This window comes from Ictidomys tridecemlineatus, chromosome 8 (genome assembly GCF_052094955.1).
Source record: "Ictidomys tridecemlineatus isolate mIctTri1 chromosome 8, mIctTri1.hap1, whole genome shotgun sequence".
In the NCBI taxonomy this organism is placed as follows: domain Eukaryota; kingdom Metazoa; phylum Chordata; class Mammalia; order Rodentia; family Sciuridae; genus Ictidomys; species Ictidomys tridecemlineatus.
Window position 1 is genome coordinate 35,323,943 of NC_135484.1, and position 24,023 is coordinate 35,347,965.

At 33.0% G+C, this 24,023-nt stretch overlaps 1 protein-coding gene across 1 annotated transcript in view; it reads left to right on the forward strand.

Moving 5' to 3' along the window:
- The window catches only part of Themis (thymocyte selection associated), a 189,393-nt gene that overhangs the window by 32,888 nt on the left and 132,482 nt on the right, over positions 1–24,023 (forward strand). Inside the window, exon 2 of the mRNA XM_078019210.1 lies at positions 8,644–8,802. Coding sequence (XP_077875336.1) covers positions 8,644–8,802 — 159 coding nt within the window. The remainder of the gene's footprint in view (positions 1–8,643; positions 8,803–24,023) is intronic.

The following is a 24,023-nucleotide window of genomic DNA, read 5'->3' on the forward strand; positions in this document are numbered from 1 at the left end:
CTTAGAAAGGACAACTAATGGCAGCTGTCTTCAAACATTTTAAGGTTTCTATCTATAAGAGCTAAAATAATTGTATTATTCCAAGGACTACAATAATCCTAAGGCATATATCCGACAGGAACAGGAATTACATTTAACAAAATAAAGAGGATTTTAATGGTGATGATTGCTCAACATTAGTTTACCTTAAAATAAATTTATTAAAATAAATGGAGTGTCATCAACAAAAATGTTCAGATATAGTTTGGACAACCACTTGGTAAAACTTTTGTGAAGCGGCTCAGTCACTGTAGTACATTAGTAAAATAAGATGGTATTTAAGTTCCTGACACTGAGATTCAGTGATTCAACAAATCTTTAGAATTGGTGGAAATTTGCTTAGAGATATAAATTAATTTTAAATTCATTCTCCAGCTGCTATTGGGCTACATAAAGCTGTGATCATTACCAAGTTAGATGTTTTATAATTAAATGCAGACAGCTGCCTTAGAATAAATGATGGATTCTGCTACATTTCTTTTGAAAAAGACTTTGGCAGTAAATTATCCCAACTTGAGGATTAAAATCTTTAGAATTAGTATCAGCCAAAGGGACAAAAAGAAATAAATTATAGTGCAGGATTGGGCTGACAACAATTTATACCTGGTAAACCATCTTTGATTGGAAAATCACCAGGAACTTCATGTTGAAGACAATTATTGGGTCACATCTGGACTTCGTTGGAAATACATCGTAGATGATTAGTGGTGACAGAATACATTTCAGGTATTTGCCATCTCTTTCATGGGGAATACCTGGTATGTCATATAGGTCAAACTCACAGAATTCAAGTAGGGGATTTCCCATGCTTATGTCTTTGAAACTTCCATATATAGGTTGAGCAACTCAAACACCCCAAGTCAATTAGGTTGAAACAGTGACTTGCACAACTCAGATGAATATGATGTAGAAATCTGAATCTCCAGGTAATAATTTGTAATTAGAACTATTACTGTCCAGTTAATTACATTTGTGTGTTTTAGTTAGGGGACCCAAGCCACTGATATTATTGAGATAGATGAGTTAATAACACAGACTAAGTCTTTACATAAATATTTAGTTTATTACTTTCTTTTTCTCAATATGTTTGACTCATACTCTTTCTAGTTCCTTGAAACTACATTCTGGTTTGTCTATGGTCATATACATATTTTTTTATTAGTGCCTTTAGGAAGGGCTTTCAAACTATCTGTGGTGAAGGCCCAATTTGTTTTCTTCTTCCAATCCATCATGGACTGATAATTCAATAAAATACAAGATAAATTAATTACGAAAATTAAGTAAAAAATTTAAGGCCAGTCATGGTGGTACACACCTGTAATCCCAACAGTAAAATACAAAATAGGGCTAGGGATGTGGCTCAGTGTTCCAGTGAAGCCCCTGAATTCAATCCCTGGTACCAAAAAATATATACATTAAAAGCACACAAAATAACAAAATCATTTGTATTTAATTCAATGGACAGGACCTCCAGCATTTCTATAAAAATATCTAAATTTTTACTCTCATTTCTAAACTATAATTCACAAGAAGAATAGTTAATGAAAGGCTTTATTAACGTTAATGAACACAGGGAAGTATATAGCGTAGTAAAGCTTTGTTTTTTATGTATTGTGTGAACACTTTATAGTGCATTGGAGGCCCTGTATAATCAATGCAATCAGTACATTTATATTCATTAAGTGGGTTTATAGCTTTAAGTGGCTATAGAGGTCTCTAGTAGATTCATTTACATTAATTTATGCAGCATAGACAAGTATATTAAAATATGTAAAATGTGCTTGAAACTAAGTTCTTCCTAAAATAATAAACTAATTTCCAATGTGGTATTGTTCATTAAAGAAATCTTTTTATTGTTGATGATGTCATTTTGGGTTGACATTTGAATAAATGTAAGAATGTTTGATTTATGAGTAAGGAGCTAAAGAACCACTGAATTACTCCACCATCACAGGCAAACGTTTTGTGGATATGTAGGGGGAATATTCATTTCATACAGCCCTACCCTAAATCCATTTGCTTTGATAATTTTTGACACAAAGACCTGCGATCATGACTTCTATCATGACAACCTCTTGCAAACCCTCTTAGCACAGTTTTTTTTAAAAAAATAAATAGAATAGGCCATAAAATAATTATTTCTCAGGTAATATATAAAATTGTGACTTACTCCTTCTCTGTCACTAAAACCTAGTCATCCTAAAGCCATGTGCTTTACTCAGAATGGTTGAAAAGTTGGGTTTTCTGGTTTCCAACCCCACTAGCATTTTGATCTGCTGTTTTGGTTGTCTAGCTCCTGTTAGAACTTTCATTTCTCCCCATGCTCAGACTTTTAAAGACTCACCAAGATACACTGCAGTTTCCAGCACATTTCTGTTTCTAGGCTTGTCTTGGGTAATACTTACACCTCCAGTTATCAAGAAGAACCTCATTTCCTTAGAGGCTGGAGAGATTATTGCTCAGTTCTTCTAGTGAAGCCATTGTTTATCTTACCACTCCATTCCATTCCTTATACTGATATGTCAGGGGGAAGAAAGTATGACCTTGAAAAATCATTTCTTATCAATGGGCACATATACTTTCTGTGATTATATATATAATTTTTTAAACAGGTAAAAATTGGTTACTATTTACCCATAGTAAAGCAACAGACTTTCTGTGTCATGCCTACTTAATTGTATACTACATTCAAATATCAAATATTGTGGTCATTTATTTTTCTATATATTCTTCAGATAGTGAGAAAGACTTTGTCTCTATCTTGCAGGGAATAGATACAGTCTCAATATGGACAACTGGCCATGTAAATGTCTATTGCAATCATAGTCCCCATTAAGCTTCATTACTATCGTGAACTATATAAGAGAAAATTGAGCATATTTCTTTAATGGCTCATCAGGCACCAAATCTAGGAATATGGTTCCAATAAAGGAATTTTTGCACTTAAAGTCTCCCTTTATGGTACTGCTGATTCTTGATAATTTGTGCTATTCTTAAGCAAAGAATATCACACATATTTATGAGAAGCAAAGGCATCTTCATGAGTAACTTCCATCTAATATTATTTTCTATACATTGTCATATACTATCAAACACACATTGCAGACATAATTTCCTAACTCCTCCATATCTATCTCAGGTCATCACATGAGCCTCTCTTCAAGGCTAGCATTATAGAGATGGCAAATGTAATGGTAATGTGGCAAACTCAGTAGGTAGAAATCATATGAGAGTCACCTATACTCAATATTTTCTTGCCTGGGGAGTCACAAGTGTCCAGCTAATCTCACATGTGCTTGTATTTTTGATAGTAAACATACCACCTGAAGATATAACTCACACCAAAACCTTCAGCTTATGGAGAATAACCCCTTCTATATCATTGTAAATAATATTTGTTGTCATCTTACATTAAATCAAAGTAATAACATTCATTAGGGATTTACTAAGTAACAAAAACTGTGATTCTAGCTGTGTATAGTGGTATAAATACAGTTATCATGGTGTTTCTTTACTAGAAACACATTCCAAAAAATATATAACATTAATGGTCAGAAAGTAATATCCTAAGAGCAGGTCGTGATAATAACACATTAAGAGCTATAATAAAAATACATACAAAATGCTATTAAGACACAGAGGAGGGTATTAATTGTTAAAGAGGTGTGGGGATCAAGGAAGTCTGTGAAGAAGATGAGCATGAACTGGATCTTTAGAGTTAGTTGGACTTTGACAGGTTGAGGAGAAGGTGAAGGGGCAGAGTATATTTGAGTCAAGAGGAGAAAATCTCTGAACAATGTAGTTTCTATTTCCCGACTGCCTCATTTTGAGGGGAAGAAAATCTATTGAACCAATTGTTTTAGCTGTTCTGATATGATCACAGCATTGCTTATTTGGATTGTCCAACAAGGGATGAGCTCATAAAAGGATATTAATGTGTCGTTTTTATTGAGCAAAGTAGCATTACAGAGAAGGTGATTTCAAAGGCACGTGGCTCTTTCATTACAGCCTTCAGGGGAGATGTTTGATCACTGAAAGCAGGCTGCTTTGTTCCACTTTTCTCTGATGTTTGGCATTATCCTGAATACATATGCTCTGACTTGGAAAGAATCAGTCTATAAAGATAGAAGAGATTCGAGACTTGCATATTCAAAATACATGTCTTGTGGTTAAAATGAAACAAAACCATTTTAATATGTATGTCTATATATACACAAACATGTTTCAGACACACATCTCAGAAAAATTTTAAAAAGCAATTACACATATGTGTTTTTTCTGAGATTTTGAAAATGTCTATTTATAAAGTTCATCATTTTATATTAGAACTGAAGCCAAAAGTATTTTAAGAGACATTATATTGGCCATAGCAAAATACAAGGAACTTTCCAATTTTAGGGATTTGAGATTGGCCATATGTTCTTGTCACCTGTACTACAGTCATTCACTCTCTAATGCTGGCCATCACTAAGCACCTCTTTATTAAAGTGTATTAATACCTTTCTTGGTTAGAAAAACATTGAGAGTCACAAAATATTAAAGAGAAATGATAAATGTTAACCTAATTTGCATGAAGTTTTTTTCCTTAAAAGATGTAAAAAATTAAATTTTTTTTGAAAGATGATGAGAGGGATGTTTAAAAAGAGAACTGAAGAGTCAAAAACATTCTATGTGGTGACCAAAACTCACAGAATTTTCTTCTCATAGAATTTTCTGGTTTCTAGTCCTTGTGAATTAATACAGAATCTCATGCAAATATATTGCTCCATTTTTAATTTTTGCTGAATTTTTGAGAGATGGTATTTCAAGTCAGTCCACTGGCTATCCATTACGTCTACAATTAGATACTCATCACACTGAAATTAAGCACAACAGACTTCAGCTAAAATTGGGGGTTAAAATATGTTCTATTTCAGGTGACAAAGAAAAATCTTACCATGCCACTTCTCTATTTTTTTCCCTTGTCCCCACTTACAGCATCTTTCACCTCCATAATACCAGAGGTTTTCTCTGTGTGCCATGTCCTCCTCTCTCTGTCTAGTTTTGTAACAATCTCTAGTTTTGTAACAAATTCAGCTAAGCTTTTGTTGCCTGCACCAATGCTTTACAAACATAATGTACTTATAGATCACTTGGGGATCTTGTTAAAAATGCAGGTTCTGATTCAGCAGATCTGAAGTCTGGGTAAGATCCTAACAAGCTCCCAGGTGAAACAAGGTGACACAGTGAATCAAACTCTGGATAGCAAGTGTCTAGAGTACAAATGACCTCTTATTAAATTGGAATTTGTTCTTGCACCATTAGAACTAGAAGTGAAGATTCTCTGCCTTTCAGGATTATTCAGACTTCAGATGACTCTTCCTTTTTTGTTGTTGTTGTTTGAGAGAGAGAGAGAGAGAGAGAGAGAGAGAGAGAGAGAGAGAGAGAGAGTGTTTTAATATTTATTTTTTAGTTTTCGGTGGATACAACATCTTTATTTTATTTTTTTGTGGTGCTGAGGATTGAACCCAGTGCCCAGTGCATGCCAGGCGAGCGCGCTACCACTTGAATCACATCCCCAGATCAACTCTTCCATTTTTTTAAGAGCATTTTTCTTACTAGTTATGCATAGTAATTGAGTTCATTTTGACAAAATCATACCTGCATGGAATTTTATTTCAATCCTCATTCCTCACCCCAACCCCACTTTCCCTTTCCCTATTCTCTCTCTCCCTATTCTCTCTCCCTTTATTCATATTCCTTTTACTTGTTTTTAAATTATTTTTTTGTTGGTACTTTCTATATATACATGAAAGTGAAATTCCCTGTGGTCCATTTATATGTGCATATGATGTAATTTTGTTAAGTTTATTCCATATTTCCTCCTCTTTCCCATCCTTCCTCTCTTACTCTCAATCTTTCTTCTACTCCACTGATCTTCCCTATATAATTTTGATTTGAAAGAATTCACAGTCTGAACTCCCTCTGTGTTCTTCCCTAGCCTCTGTTTTTAACCACTTCCCTTTTATTACCTTACAGTTTAGACATAACAAACTGCTTGAAATTTCCAGAATGTGTCAGGCTCTTTCACATGTCAGTGCCTTTTCAAATACTCTTCCCTCTACCTGTCCTATGATCTTGTGATGCATCCTCTAAAACACAGCTCAGCTCTCCTCTCCTTCAGGAATTCTCCTTTAATCTTTCCACCATGCAATTGCTAATTAAACACCTATCATATGCTCCTTACAACTTTCTCATAATCTGTTGCAGATGTTAGCAGAACTTGGCCATCTTCTTCTAAGCAGAGCTTCGGGTGAAAAAAGACTATGCATTTTATCTGACACATACTGCCAAACACACTGCTGGACCCATAGTGCAGCATCATATGACTAAATCAATCAGGGTCACTCTAAATGAATTTGGGCTAAGTAAATAAAGACACAGACATATAAAGAAAATACCTTTTTCTTTGGGTTCAGTGACTGCTCCTCAGCCACAGCTCCCACAAGGGGGGCAAGGCAGGCAAAAAAGAGAGGGAGCATGCCTCAAACCCAGGTTTTATTGGGGAGAAGCCATTCAAATGAGTCAAGGGGTAGAGTTACAACAAACAAGTGGTTGTAATCCAACCCCATTGGGTAATGCATCTTTCTTATCCAAGCGGAGGTAAGGTCCAATTGCATTGCAATGGGTGCAATACCAATGCAGTACCTCTTTACTCAGGACTTAAAAGTGTGTACATAGCTCCTTTCCAGGGTAGCTGCCAACACTGTAGTAGCCATTCTCTTGTGTTTGAGGACTCAGTGGAGAAAGGAGATTGATATGTTACAGTCATGCATTAATACAATGCAATTTTTTCTCTCATGAAGTTTAAAATTAAATTGGAAGTAATAAAATCTAAATTCACAAAAAGTTAAATACAGGGTGAAATAATACTTAAGATTTAAAATGTTAGTATGTGATAATTGATGAATAAGGATTATAGCAAACAGCTTTTCTAAGTTTATTGGAGGAAATGTCATTGTGGATTATTTATTGTTTATTTGGATGCCTCAATTTGTTCCACAAAGGACTTGAGACCGCTGATAATTCTATGTATTACAGTTTTTTAAAAGCATGAGAATTTAACTAGTTAAGGAAATAATATGAGAAAAAAAAAGGTGTTGTAGAAGTACATACTGATAGCTTGAGGAACAGATACACACTAGCTTACAAAATTACTCTTCATTAGCTAAGGGACAGTAATGTTGATGTACTGCGGTCATTTCCACCCTGTCTGGATGGTGGACTTTTATGGGACTATTAGCAGCTCCCTAGTCCTTTGGTTTCTGGAGGAAATTGGCTAGTAACGTACCTGGAAGGAGAATGAGATCAGACATTAATTTTCTTAGGTTGCCTGGGGCTGGCTGTACCTCTATGCAAATAGCCCATATGTTAAACCTTCTTAAATTGTTTTAATTTGAGTGTGTCCCTTTACCTGGTGGGATTCTGATGTAATTGAAGAGTTGGATTGTAGAGCTAGATTGAATGCCAGGCTTAATAACTTTTATGAGAACCATTAATGCCATAAAAGTGTTTCCAAGTTCTTACTATATATCAGATCAGGCAGGGTCTGTGAAGGAGTATTCAATAGAAAAAAAAATTCAGAAATCAAGCAAACCTAAAACTTTGTCCTCAAATACTTTAAATTTAGTATGATTAAGAGGCTATGAACTATCTCAAAGGTTAGAAAACATTAATATTCTATTTAAATAAAGCTTTGGCTCTTCAATGTTTACTTGCATCAGCCTTTTTTACTTCATAATTGTAGTGCAGTAGCACACCAGAATTTGGTTTTGGGTTGTTTTCTTTTCACTAGGGGTAGATTGTTGGACTTTTCTGCCTCTCCACTTTCCCGTTACTCATTCTTTGGTTATTTCACTGCCCCTTGTCCTTTCATCAGAGGACCAAACAAGGAAAATGAATGAAAAGCTTAACTTTAGAATCTATGATGAAAGGTTTGTCAGGAAGGATACTGAAAATCCTGAATTACAGTGAAGCTTTTCAGTTTATCTGGGCTGGTCTGCCCCCTGTTGCCATAAAGGTATTGTTTCCAGCTTATCAAAAACTATCAGATAAAAATGGGCAAACAGTCTTATATTCACAATAATGAAGAGGAGCAGATCTAACAAATAAATATGGTGCTCTTCTTCCCTGGGGAACAGACCTGTCTTTGGATCTTGGATTGTGTTACAACCCTGTTTGCATTACTTACTTAAATCATTGTTGACTCGTCTGAGCCTAATTCTGTGACTTAGAAAAAAATAGATCATAAGTCCCATCAGTGTAAGGCCTGTTTGTTGTTTTGACCTTGGAAAGATGAGCTAAAGGTACTGAGGAAACCACAAATTCAATTTATAATAATGCAAAAACAAGATTGTTTACACTTTGCCAGTGGAAAGAGTGAAAATCTAAAGTTTCCTGGTACATGGTGTACATTTTGCTAGGCTTGATTAAACTCCTGTTTAGTAGGGAACTAAGAGAGAAACTAAGCAAAGACACTTCACATGAAGCTTTTTACTCCGACAACTTTGTCCTTCACTGTTTAATTCCTTTTTAAAATCTGCTTTTACTTTTCTTTCCTTTCAGGCTCTGTTTACGAAATGTTTGGAAATGAATGCTGTTTGTCAACAGGAGAAGTGATTAAAATCACTGGTCTCAAAATTAAGAAGATTATAGCTGAAATTTGTGAGAATATTGAAGGTTGCGTGTCTCCAGAACCATTTGAACTGCCTATGAATTTTCCAGGTATACTATGTTGTAACCACTTCACATTTGTAAAACTATATTGCTAATAGTTATGTACATCTCTAAAAACAATTTAAAAAGATAGCTCCCCCCTACAACTGTTCTTAAAAAAATAGAATTCTTTTAATTCAATCAATTTAAGGACAAATAAAAAGCATTCCACTCTAATGTTACACAGGTAGCTGTACATTATATATGAGCCAATGACTGTGGTTGTGACTCCATGAATCTTTATTTACAAAACATGTGGCCATTAGGTTTTAGCCTATAATTTGCAGATCTCTACTCTAGACTAAAATTCCTTCACAGATTCTTTGACATATATGTGACATTATATTCATGTAACAAATGCCCTTTTTGACACCAAGAAAATGCTCAACAACTGTATATTGAATAAATAAAGAGTAGTGGAAGTGAAAACACGAAAGTATTTTTGGTGTTGTGTGCTTCATAGTGTGATTGAAGTATACCTGGGCTCTATGGGAGGCTTTATAAAGAGCACCAGACTGCAGTTGGTCCTGTTTCAGACATGGATTCTGGAATCAATTTCAGTCTCAATTCTCTGCCACTTTTTAGTCATGTAACCTTGACAAGATATTTTTCTTCCTTTCATGTAGAATGGGAATAGTAATATTATCTGTCTCCTGGTGTTGTGGGAGGACTAATATTAAAATATACTTAAAGTACTTGGGATGATAGCTGGCATATAGCACGGGCCATTAAAAAAGCATCAATTTTTATTACCATTATTAAGATTATTATTGATATCATTGAGGAATTCCGGAAAACTTTGCAGGGAATGTTATAATTGAGCTGAGGTTTGAAAACTGAGAGTAAAGCAGCTGTTTTCTAGAAGGGCATTCCTTCAGGTGCTCTCATATCCTATCCCTTTCACTTGAAACCTAACCCATTGTTCAACTCTAACTATTCCTTCCTTATTACTGTCAAGTGTAACAATGGTTCTAAAATTGGCTGCACATTGGAATCACCTAGGAGATTTAAAAATTCCTGATGATTAGGTCGTTTGTATAAGACATTCTATTTATTTGACTGGTCATGAAGGTTTCATGGTCATCAAGATTTCTTAAATTTCCCAGGGTGACACTCATGGATAGCCAAAGTTGAGAACCATTGCTTTATAAGAAACCATTCCTAAGTACTCTAATTAGATGTAACAACTCCTTTTTTGAATCATTTTTGTTTTGCATGTCTTAATTATTGTATGTATTGCATTTTGCATGTAATTGAAGCTATCTGCATGCTGTGTGACTAACACTATCTACCTAATAGATAATAAGGTTGCAAAGGGTTAAAGCTGAATCTTATTTATAGATATAATCTCCACAGTGTTAATGATAAAATGTACATAATAAAAATGTACTTAATTAAAATGACTAAAATCTTCTGTAGAAAGAGTTTTTTTTATTAGAATAGTGAAAAAACTTAACTTTTGGTTAGAGTCTAAGTGGGAAGTTGCTATTTTGAAAAACCCTTTTAACTTTCAGTTGGAGTGATAGTTTGCATTATTTAAGAAAAAAAATTAAATATCTTTACAAACTAATTTTACTGAAAGACTCAGGATTAAAATAGAGGAATACAGTTATTGTTGATGATCGGAAAATGTTTTGTTTTCCAAGAGAACTTCTGGGTGGTGTTGAAAATGATCTGAAATAAAGAAGTAATTCTACAATAGCACTAAGGAGAATGATAAAAATAAGGCCATTAATATTTTTAATAAATCTTAACAGTAGCAAGGTCTTATTCTATATTTAAAACTTTCAATTTAAACTCCATTTAGATTTTAAATTTTAAAAAGTCAGTGTTATTTTAAAAAATCTTGCCTTATTTGCCCAATTCTCTTAATTTTCTTTTGTTAATTTCTAATATCATTCTGTTACCAGAAGATATATTTCATGTGATTCAGTTTTTAAAAATGCATTACAACTTATTTTATAGGAAAAAATTGGCTGATACTGAACAATGTTCCATATAAACCTAAAAAGAAAGCGCATTTTACTATCTTTGTTCTAAAGATATCTGTTTGTTTATAGTGTTATTCAAGTAATCTATTTCCTGGTGAATGTGCTCTCTAGTTCTATGCAAGATTGAAAGCAGAGTATTAAATTTTCCAATTCTTACTTTGAGTTGTGCATGTTCCCATTCAATTCTGTCAGCTTTTCTTGCAATCTTCTGGAGTTTCTGGGATTATAGGCATGCAGCAGCACGCCCAGTACCTCCCACCTTCAATTTCTTAAGGTAGAAACTTCTTTCTGTCTTTATTCTTTTCTAATATGTGCATAAAATGCCATAAATTTCCCCTGAAGAATATCTGTTACTGGATCAAAGATTTTGATGTTATGTCTTTGTTCTCATTCAGTTTAAAATATATTTTTTAAAATTTATCTTAAGCTTTATACTTTAATTCATTTGTTAATTAGAAATATGCTGTTCCATATCCAAGTTTTTGGAGATTTTCTAGCTGTCTTTCTATTATCGGTGTCTGTTTTAATTCTATCATAGTGTAAGAGCTGACATATTAAGATTTCTGCTTTTTTTAAATTAGTTAAGAAATATTTTATGGCTCACAATGTGGTTTATATTGGTGAATATCCATATGAACCTGTGAAGAATGGATGACCTACAGTGTTGGTTGAAATAGTACATAAGTGTCCATTATTTGATTTTCTGAAGTTTGAGTATGTTGTTAATTTGGGGAGTCCATTTTTTTTTTCAGCATTTACCCTCTTGATGTTTTCTGAGCTTTCTGAATCTGGTTTGGTGTAAGTTTTCAGTCATTATTGCTTCAAATATTGTTTCTATTCTTTTTCTCTGTTTTTCCCTCTGGTATTCCCAATAATAATATTTTACAACCTTTTAAAAAGTATTGTCTATTATCTCAGTCCATAAATATTCTAGGATTTTGTGGTTGTTGTTTTTATAGACCTGTGTTTTCCTCTTTGCTTTTCTGTCTTGGAGATTTCTATTGACATATCCTTGGGCTCAGTAATTCTTTCTTCGATCCTGTCAAGTCTACCAATCACCCCATCAACATTTTCTATTTATGTTGCATCATTATTGATTCCTAGCATTTAAATAATTTCCTAGAATGTCTGTCTGCTTACATTGCTCATCTATTTTCACATGCTCTGTACTTTATCCTTTAGATCCATTAGCGACATATTAATCATAAATTCTTGGTCTGATAAGTATAATATGCCTACCAAATTTGAGTCTGATTCTCATGTTTGTTTTGGATCTTCAAAAGTGTATTTTTGCTTTTTAGAATACCTTGTAATATATTTTATTTTATTTTTATTTTTTACTTTATAGCCAGATATGACATGTTGGGTACAAAGAACTATAGTAAAGGCTGTAAGTAAATTGGTGGTAATGTGTAGGGTGAGGAGTAGCATTCTAGGGGTCTATGATGAGGGCTCATTCTTTTATTGAGTGTGCACCTTTGCAATGTGAACTTTGCAAATGCTTGTTGTCACTTACCTTGGGATAGGATGGGTAGTAGAATGGGCTGGAGGCAGGTATTTTCTTCCCCTAGAGTGGAGGGCCAGAGTAGATTGGATCTGGGTATTGTTTTTATTGCTCAGTCAGTTAAGATGCGATAAAACGCCAATTGTTTAGTATTTGGTAAAGTAGTTTTTCTTAAGGGCATGTCTTGTTAAAACAAAATGCTCTAATGTATTTCAAAATGGTTCCTTTACCCTCTCTCCCGCTAGAATCATGAGAGGACATTTCCTCTGATAGTCACTATGAGAGTCTGGTCAAGTTTTTTTACTGGGTAGTAAAAATTATGAAAGTATAAAGGTCCTTCTGTGACTAGGTCCCCTCAAGTTTTTAACTCTGAGGTTTGTTCCTCTGAATCTCCTGGAATTTGCAAATTTTAGTTCAGGTGTTTCCCCTCCACACACACACACACAATACTGGTTCCCCTGGAGGATTTTATTTGCAAGTTTCTGCCCTGGTAAGTTGTGATTTTCACTATCTGCCTGTGTCTTCAACTTTGGGTATCAGTGCTTTACCCTCAGACCTCAGATCTAGGAAGAGTTGTTGATTCTTCTTTTGGTTCAACTTTATGCTTGTTGTTGGAGTCAAGTGTCAAGTGACAACTGCAAAACTCCTTAAATGGAAGCCAGCAGACTATTTTTAAAATGTATTTTTTCATTGTTTTCAAGTGGTTTCCCTAGATTTACAATTATCATCTTAATTTATAACAGTCTATTTTGGGTTAACTTAATTTCAATGATTTACAAAACTTATCTATAGCTACATTTCTGCCTCATACTGTTGTTGTTATAAAAATTACATCTTTATATATTGTGTTCCAAACAACAGAGATTTAAAATTATTGATTATGCAGTTATCTTTTAAATCACAAGAAAAAGCAATCTTTTCAAACAAAAGTCTACATTTAAACTATCTTTCATATTTATTTTTATAGTTGCCTTTATCAATACTCTATTTCCTTATGTGGAATAGACTTCCTGCCCTATGTCCCTCCATTTCAGTTTGAAGCATTCCCCTTAGTATTTCTTCTATGGAAAGATTGTTAGTGACAGAATCTTTCTGTTTTATCTGAAAGTGTCTAGATTTATTTTTCATTTATGCTAAGCATATTCTCTCCCAGTGAGCTACACCTCTAGCTCTAAGTTTTTAATCTTCTTCAAAATTTCTTTTATATGATTAATCATTTCTATTTTCCTGTTTTCAAAATTCTCTATCTTTGTTTTTGAGCAGCATGATCATGTAGTGTCTAGGTGTAGATCTTTAAATTTAACCTACTTGAAGTATGTTGAGATTCTTTGATGTACAATTTTTTTTTTACATCAAATTTTGGAAGTTTTTCCAATTTTTATTTATATATTTCTTCTATGCCTTTGTCCCCTCTCCATTTGGAAATCCCATTTTTTCACATCTTACTATACTTGTTTTTATCTTGTAGAACTCTAAGACTCCACTTTTTCTTTATACATTTTTTTTCTCTTTCTCAGATTGTTTTATCATAATTGGCTCATTTAAAAATTTGGCTTATATTATCTATTTTTGAGACATAATTCTCATACTTTTTTTAGTTCTATAAACATGATTTCCTTTAGTTAATGTATTTAAGAGAGCTTATTATTTTTTTTTTCTGTTAAGTCCAATGTCTGAGTCTCTATAGGGACAGTTTTATTTCTTCTATCCAGTGATTGGCCATTCTTTTCTTTTTCTTTTTCTTTGTTTGTCCATAAATTTCTATTGTTTTTCTAAAAAAATGGATGTTTTAAATAAGTGAATGTAGTTACTATAAAAATTGTATTCTCTCTCTCTGCACCACAGCTTATTATTGTCACGTGTTGAATAGCTTTTCTGAACTAAATCAGTTAAGTCCACATTTTTTTTGTCATGTGTAGCTACTGAAGACTTTGCTCAATTTAGTGGAAAACCAATATCTGGACAGAGGATTTTAAATTTTTTTTTAAAAATACAACTGAAACCACAAAGTCTCCAGTCTTTGTGGAGGGGTTTGTTTCATTTGAGGCATGCCTTCAACACTTGTCAGTGAAGATTCTTTTTTAGTCTTTACTTCCTGCTAATGTGGAACATCAAAATCAGCCAGAATTGAGAATAAAGGGTTTTCTGAGTTTTTTTTCCCTGAAAAATTCCTGAACAATTTTTACATATTTATGTAAGTAACCTAGATTTTCAGTTTCTAGAAGTTTTTATTTCACCATTTTTGCTGGCATCATCCATTCTTCTGAATTAAAATATATAAACATAGATCCTCAATTTCACCTGGTAACTTTTGGAGAAACCTTAGAAAAGTCCCCAGAATGATTTCTTTCCAATTAAAGATGAGTAAATCTACTGAAAAAAGATACTGTCCTTTGACCAATAAACAGTTTTATACATAGAATTCAAGAAAATTTGAGCTCAAGCAAAGGTCAAGGAAGGAAGGTTTTGTAGAAATGTGGAAAAGCAACTTTCATGAATGAAGCTGAAACCTGATTTTTTTTTTTTTGCTAAAGTATAAATGGGAAACTGAACTTCCAATATATACTAGTGGTTGCATCCTATATAATGTTTTTGTACATCTCTTTCAACTCAAAGAATGTTCAAATAAATTAAAAGAAATAAAAAGCTCTCATTTCAGTTCTCCATGGGAATAAGCAAACTGCTTTAGAAGCACAATTTGGTCTTTAAAAGATAGCTCTTTTAGTTGAGCCTTTTTAGAAACTAGAAATCTCACCATTCTTGACAAACACAAAAAAATAAATCTTGATACTTAGTAGTTGATTGCATTATCCCCATAGATTGGTAAATCACATAACATTTGGTTTATAGTGAAGATCCAAATTTCTAGATCACCTCCTAGAAGATTTATTCCTCCTTTATAGTGTTATGAAGCATGAATAATAAATGTCTCGTCTTTAGTCATGAGAAATATACTGAAAATGTTTCAGTACATCTTTATGATAAACAGTCCTTCCCTGCTATCCCCTGAATAGCACCTTAACATTGTGTCTCTAAACCATATGTTCAAGGAAGGCTGAGGAAACAGCTGTAAACTGCTCTTAAAATTTACGAAGGTAGACTAAAAAAAATATTCTTTTTATATTCTCAGACCCGACTGTATGATTTGTATTATACATAGGTATTTTTCCCCCCTCGAGGTAGGTTTTGCAGGAGATATGGAAGTAAATTTAGAAATGGACAGTGTTCTGCTATGCTACGCTCCTTCCTGTCCATATCACACACCCAAATGAGGGTCCTGATAGTGTGTCAGAGTCTATTCTGAGTATTATTATGTTTATGTAGGTTATTGATTGAATTCACATTTCACAGATGAGAAAATTGAGTTACCTATAGGCCTACTAACTTGCTCAAAGTCATACTGTGTGTTAGTGAGATGTCTGTTGCTGGAACAAAACATAGACAAAGGAGAAAAAAGTTTATCTTAAAACTTAATTTTTAAAAAGTTTAAGTTTCCTTCTTAAAAGAATGAGAGATTTTAAATTTTTTTTTTTTTTTTGTATTATGGTTTTGGAGGTTTCCATCTGATTGCTGGGCTTTATTGCTTTGGTCTTGTGACAAGGCCAAATATGCCAACAGGGAATGTGTGGTGGAACAGTTTCTCACCTTATGTTGGCCAGAAAGCAAAGAGTTACAGAGAAAGGGGGGGGGAAGGGGGGAAGAAACCAGGGTCTTAAAATCCCCTTTAAGGGAATGCCCCCAGTGGCCCCACTTTCTTCCACTTGGCTATGCCTCCTAATAAAGGCATATTCTCCCAATAGTATGCAGACTGGCAAGTAAGCTGTTAGCACATAGACTTTATGAGATATTTTAGATACAAACCATAACAATTAGTAAATATCTTTGTTAAATCAATACCGGCACCATCCAATAGAAATAAAATAGAAGCCACACTAGTGATTTTAAATTTTCTAGTAGCTACATTTATGTTATTTTGTTGCATAAAATTACTCTATAAAATCTCTAAATATAGTAACTTCAGATAACAAATTTTATTTCACATACTCTTCTGAATATATGAAACATTAATAAAAGTATTAAGAATAAAACATGTCATGCATGGTGGCACATGCCTGTAATCTCAGTGGCTCGGGAGGATGAAGCAGGAGGACTGCAAGTTCAAAGCCAGCCTCAGCAAAAGCAAGGTGCTAAACAATTCAGTGAGACCCTGTCTCTAAATAAAATTGGATTAATAATAGAAGTGCTTTCACATGTAATTGATTCAGGTTAAATGACTCCAATTTATGAAATATGTTCCTTTCTGCCTGGTGCCAAAATATATGACTCATTATCATTTTCAAAATAAAATTTCCTATTGTTTTATTTGGATAATAGACTATATTTAATATTACATTCAATGGTCATTCATTGTATTTTAATCTACCATTGAAATGACTAAATCTCTCATCTTTAACCATGTTATTATGAGTATAGGTAATTTTTATTTGACTAAAATATTGGTTTCTATAATATTCTAAGAAAATTATTATAAAGATATTTAAAGTATATTTAATAGCTTTATAGTGAATAACATTTTTATATTCTGGTTTTGAAGGATTTATTTTAAAAAAGCAAGATGTAAGGCAGAATTTACTTCTGTTTTTCTACCTGGATATTATGATTAAGCATGTTATAAAGTGGCCATATGTTAGAGTCTGTAAACAAGTCAGGATGGCACCTGGCATTTTGCCAGAGAAATGTTAGGGTCTGAAAACAAGTCAAGATGGTGCCTGGCAAAATGCCAGAGGGAGTGGTTTGTGAAGTAACTGCCAGAGAGCCATTAAGTGTGGAGATTCCTTCTTGGTTGACTGATGTATCGAATTTATGTTAATTAAGATAAGCTATGTGGAATGTATAAATACCTCTGTTGTCCTACAATAAACGGCTCGAGGCTCCCACTCCTGCTGTATCAATCTACACAAGTTGTTCCTCACCCCCTGGTTATTTTGCTGCAGCCGGACTGCGGCAGCCATACTTAGAGCTCCTTCTCTTTCAGGTAACTTGCTTTCCAAGGAACTAAGAGGTCTTCTTTGAAATTTTCTGGATCAACTTCTCTTAAGGCACTTCCTTCCTACTGTGCTCACTTAAGCAAAAGTTTTTAAAAAATATTCTGCTGTGTCTATTATGTAAAATATTTTCCCTATAAAAAAGAAATATTCTGTACAAAATTTATAAGAAAACATGAATTCTTTAACATGCAAAAGAAATTCCAGCTTTCATATCAATTGGCAGTTCAATTTTTTGGTCAACTTTTCCCCTACACTTTAGTACATGATCAGATTATTTCTGTAAGTCCTTGGTCTGTGGATAATAACTATGTGTATTATCTGGAAGACAAATAGACTTCATAGTTCTATGTTAAAATAATCTTTTTTTCCCACCTGTGTGCATTTGAGCATGTGAAAAGAATTCTGACAGAAAGATCACTTAAAAATAGGCTGTTCCTTATAGCTGGTGCCATTCTACAAGTTTTCATTGTGATATTTTATGTCTATCTTTTAATATCTATTTCATAACTCCTTGTTCTTACTATCGCACTTTCCTATTTGCACAGTTCTTCTGAATTCTTTTTATGGTGTTATCTCAACAGCATAACCATGGAAGGACTAGTATGAGAGAAACCAGATTGCCCTTAAAAAATTGTGTTGTTAGGTCTTCAGGTCCTTGAATCTTACCTAATGAGTACGGCATATTTTTTATACTAAATTTATTTAGAGGTTCTTCCATTGGAACCCAAGTAAAATTTCCATATACTCCCTAAAGACCACAAAACACATACACCACAGGCCTCCCACATTACCAAAATTCACACCAGAGTGACACATGTGTTACAATTGGTGAGTTCTTATTGATGTCATTAACACCCAAAGTTCATAGTTTCCATTAGGGTTCACTATTAGTGTTGGAATCTATGGTAATTTAGTCTTTTCAGATTAGTTTGTTTTACTTTCTAATTTGTATTTAATATTCCTCCATAGCTTTTCATGGCCCTTTGAAATACATTTCTTTCTAGAACTGAATAATATTCCATTCTGTGCATGAACCACAGTTTATTATGCATTTGCCTCCAGAATTACCTCTTGATTACTTCTAAGTTTTGGCATTTTGAATTAATCTACTATAAACATTCATGTTTAGGCTTTTGTGTAGACGTAGGAACTCAACATTTTTAAACTTATAAAATTATAAGTTATTTTCCCCAGTTTTATAAGTAACACATGAATACTGTGGAAAATTAGAAAATGGAAGAAAATTCAGGGATGTAAATAAAAATTCTGTTTAATTATAACTCCAAAGCTAAATAATTAATATTTGGCACATTTATTTCCATTGTTTTCTAATGCAATATAGACTCACATGGTTTAACGTCCCAAGAACATACCTGTGTCATTAAATATACATATTTTATTAAATCTACTCATATGGTCATTAAAGAAATTTGTACTGTAACAAATAGCTTTTTAACTAAAACTTTATCTGCATTCTGAAATTAAAATTTCATATATAAAATTATAAGTTCATAAGTAAAATGTTTTTAAGATATTGATATATATTGCCAAATCCTGCCTCATAAAGACTCTCACAATTTGTATTCCTACTAGAAATTCTCAAAAGTGTCAGTCTGATTTTTTGAGACTGTAATTTGACTGTTCATCTCTTCCACCTCCCATTTTTTAAGGCATTAGCTTTTCTGAAATGTAACTTGCATATAATAAAATTCATCTGGTAGAAGTACACAGTTCAGTGGTTTATGGTATACTTGTTCTAACTTATTTTAGCAACATGAAATTTAAAACCATTAGAATTCTAGAAAATACATGCTGGGCATGAGACAGGAGTGGCTGAGGGTCACAGGGTCAAGCATGTGCAGAGTCAGGTAGAAGCACTCAGAATGGTGCCACTTCAGGTGGGTCACACAAAAGAAGGGATGTTCCTATAAAAGTGTTTATTTTGACTCTGATTTAATATTGTCTTAGAATTTTAGATAAGTAATTATAGCCAGAAATGTCCAAATTACAAAATTTTTAGAAATGAGGTGATAATCACTATTTGCAGGCAATAATAATGTCCAAAAAATATCAATAGAATCAAATGAAATAAAAATTAGAAACTTAGAAATCTGTGAGTTTGCTAAGATGACAGAATGAATACCAAATATCTAAAGTAAAAATATTTATGTAAAATACATATGTATTAAAAGGAATATGTATATAGTCATACATCATTTGTAACCATTTAGTGAATATAAGTATATTTGTCTTTATTTATTTACTTAAAAATACTATAATATTTTTTTGTTTATTAAAAAGAAAACCACATATTATAAATATATCATTTATATCTGAATTATTTGTAAGTTTAATCCAATGATAAGCATAATTTCCATATTACAATAATAATAATTATAATGTTTGTCCATGGGTTTTTGGGAAAATTAACAAGGAAAATATCCCATAAATATTTAAAAATTAGAATAATGAGGGAGTATTTATTCTTCCAATATTAAAACTTAACAAAGTTATAATAAATTATACTGTATATTACTAAAAATCAAAAGCCAAAACAACAAATTACTGTAGTAATAGCAGAACTCATTGTCATAGAAACATCAAAATAATGCTTTTTAAATTTGATTCTACTGTCCCCAAAAGCTTAGGTATTCGCTTTTTAGTTTAGAAACATACTTTAAATATATTATTTTCTACTTGATAAAGCCAAAACTATGTATCTGGGGTTAAAATATGAATTATTTAATTATTGCTCTGATATATTTATCAATCTAGAAAACAATCGATCAGGTTTTATCATCAACCTTATAACACAGCAAAATAAATTTGAAGTAGATTTAAAAGTTTCAAGTAAAAATAGCTTATGTCTCTACTTGAAATAACTTTCAGGTTATAAATATAATGAAAAATCATAAACAATGTATTTGATTACATAAAATAGAATTAAATGTGAAAATGTCTCAATTTCAAAAAGACTAGATATTTCTGAAATGTGAAACAAAAACATCAATAAAAATGTCTAGTAGAATGCTAACTGGGAAAGGGACAAAGGGTGAAAGAAATTCAAACGTTACATTAGCATCTAGAAATTAGTTTGGATCCATTCATGTAAATTGACACAAAAACTTTTCTTCTTCATTTAATTAGCTAAGTTTTTAAAATTATGAATAATAAAGATGTTATTAAATGGTGATTCTCAAACCAGACTGAAGGATACTGTTGGAATTTTTTTTTTGAAAATAAATTTGATAATAGATTGAAATAAATTTGATAATAGAGTGATAAACTCTTCTGAAAATACATTAATTCACATACCATCTGTCAGTTATTTAACAAATATTTATTTTTTGTGTGTGTGGAGATAATGATTGAAGATAGGGATATACTGAAGTCTTGGTCCTGTCACCCTAGAGCCAATAGCCTGCTGTTAAAAGGGCCTTTGTAATGTTTAAGGCTTTAAGCCACTGGTTTTACATATAGAATAAACTCTAATAATCGTTTTAGAATTACTTGAAATAACAAAATAATGAAATCAATTTAAATTTTCAAAATCACAGAAAAGATTGAACTATGATACATCTGTTACAACATAAAATTCAGTTATTAAAATTGTTCTTGAAAAATATTTTAAAACATGAGGTTTAATTGTAATCCAGTGTTAAATTAGACAATCCTAATGAGTGTATTTTGTAGCATTTCAATGTTGTTATAAACTTTTCTACCTACCTGTATATATTCCAGGATTGAAAAAAAATAACCAAGATTTTAAGGAGCTATTTTGGTATAGTGAGAATATAAGTGATTTTATTTTGAACATATTAAATTTTTGTAGAGAATATATATGCATCAGTAAATAAATGTACTCATGCTACACCTCTAGATACGCAAGTAGATACTTACTACTATCTCAGCACATAGCAAGTGCTGAATGACTGTTAACTGATATTATTCTTATTATCCTTAAAAAATTCAGAGGGTCTCTGTTTCTCAGTCCTCCCTATATTTAAAGACACATCTGGCTTTTTGAAGTAGTTGGTCTAATATATGTAGTTTTTGATAATGTGGTAATTTTTATCTTTTCCTGTCAATTTCTGTGTCCTGTTGTGAATACTTTACTGGGACGTCAAAGACATGTGAGCCTAGGGCTGCTGGAATGCAATATTTAAACCTCTCTTAACCAGACTCAAAACGGGGAAAACCCCAGTTTGTTTATCTTCAGTGTCTAAAATGAACAGAGTAGCAACTCCAGTCTGTCTGGTCTTTTCTAGAAGTTTCTGTCTGGCTCACTCTCTGAATAAGTTTGAGGCAGTGCTTTAGGAGTTATCTCCATCAGATATCCCAGTTCAGGAAGGAGGTTCATCTCCAAACTGCTCAGGTGCTCCTGTTGACAATTGCCCTTTCTTGTCTCCTTGAGAGGAAACAGCAAGCAACTTCAGAGATCAGAACCTCTAGGTGAGTTAGATCAGGAAGTTAGGAGTTAGCCATTTGAAAAGCCTAGTGCTGATTTTAGGTGGAATTTGCAAATTTGTTTTATTGGAGTTCATTTTGTTGACTAATATATGGAACTAAAAGGTTGTGCTTGTAAAGAACATGAACATGCACTTTTTTCTATTCTGGTGAATTTCGTGGGTGGGGGAAGTTCAGTTTTCTTTATTGTGCAAATCAAAATCTATGTAAATCATAAGCTGTAAAATCCATTTAACATTTATGGTTATATCAGAAAATTATACCTCTTCCTAATTAGAATTTAATGTAAACTGATTTTTAATTGTTTTACATAACCATGGGTAACATATTTTTTTCAGAACATTGTGTGCAAAAATCAGCAAATATGTCAGAAAAAGCACAACATTACAAGGAAACACCATGGCATATGTTGGCAGTTATGAAAGAATTGCTGCTGTTTTCACCCTTCACACCAGAATACTTTTTTCAATATTTACCTCCCATGTGTAGAGAGAGAAACATATGGGGCTTTACATAATCATAAGCATAAACAGGTGGCTACTTAGGTACATTTAATTTGCAGGCAACATCAATACTGCACAACACAATCAGCTCCACATGGCTCCCAAACTCTTTCCACTAACATTCCATTAGAAAATTAAGATCATTAAAATAGAAGGAGGGTATTTTCCTCCCCCCATTGGCTTCAACTACCTTTCAGAGTCATGAATAAAGCACATTTTTTAAAATACCTTGGCATTTTGCTGTTTTCTTTGTTCAAAGGGAACTTCAGTAACTGTGTATAATGTATACCTTGTGAATAACTACAAGCAGCACAATGTTTGCATTTAAAATGTGCTTACATCTTTTATTCTCCCTATCCAGTAATCTGCTCACTATGGGTATGAAATTATAGTGGTTAAATTCTAAGTCATTTATCAAAGCATGGGGTCAGACCATCCCCTGAAAGCAACCTGGAAATTCTTCCTCAAAGGCAGTCCACCTAAAGAGGTCACCTGAGGCCCATTTCTAATACTAAGCCCTCTGGCAAAAATCTGTGGAAATTATTATTGCTGAGAAAATTTGCTCAATCTATGTCAAAGGCTGAGCTGTAAATTCTATGTATTTGTTTTCTTCTAATTTCCAGAATGAAATAATAGTGTCCTGTTTGGCACTGAACTCCCAATGGTAATAATATTTCTAACATAAACATCCTGCAATAGCTTAGAATTCTGGAGTGTAAGAAAATGAGGAGAGAGAATAACCACTCTATATTTTTTTATTTTTTTACTTTTTTTTGGGGGGGGGGATAGTGATGGTGCTTGCCATGTGTTAAGTCTTTGTCTAAGCATGCTACACATATTAACTCATTTAATAATCGTAATTACTTGAATAAGGCAGGTGATATACTTTTCTCTGTTTTATAGGAAAGGAAATTGTAGCCCAAGACTTTAAGTTCTCAAATGTACCCAGCAAAGCAAAGGCTGAGAGCTAAAGCCCAGGTGGTCAGAAAGGACAATCCATGCTATGAACCACTCCACTTTACCTTTGCACAGTTGTGTCCTCCTTACTCCAAAGATTCCACTGCACAAAGTCACCTAGTGCCATCAGCAGTAAATCTGTAGTATTTTGAAAATCTTCCTAACAAGTTTAGTGGGAGATTTTGGGATACCTAAGGTCTATAGAGGTTCTTTCCAGCCCCAAGGCCCTTCGTGTGTCTTATTTTTGTAATACAAAAAGAACTGGGAAAAGTGCAGGAGCTATGTCTTCACCTGTTATGAGACAAACAGAAACATTTTCCCTCCTCAGCTAGGTTTATTACTCTTTGTCACTGCTTGGGAGAGAGTTTTAACATGAACAAGTAAGTACGGCATATTCATTAGTAAGTTGTGGGTTTAACAGAGCTTTAGGAATATGTATGAGGTTATGTTACCTGATTTCAAGAACTGACATTATTAATATAAATTATTTGTTATACATCTCAAACATGTTAGATATTACAGTCGTTCCTCTCAGAGAGTTGAAATTTTATTGAGAAACATAAATTGATTTTATCCATTGGTGGAACCAAAGAGATAAAAATGAATTGAAAGTCTTCTATATAGAGTGTTTTAAAAACTGTTGATAGCTATTATAGACAATTATACTTCAATTATTATGTAAAGACATTTGCACAGAGGAATTCTATAGCCTGGCTTAATCTCACCTCAGATTTAACAGACTGGGTCACTTTTTTTTGAT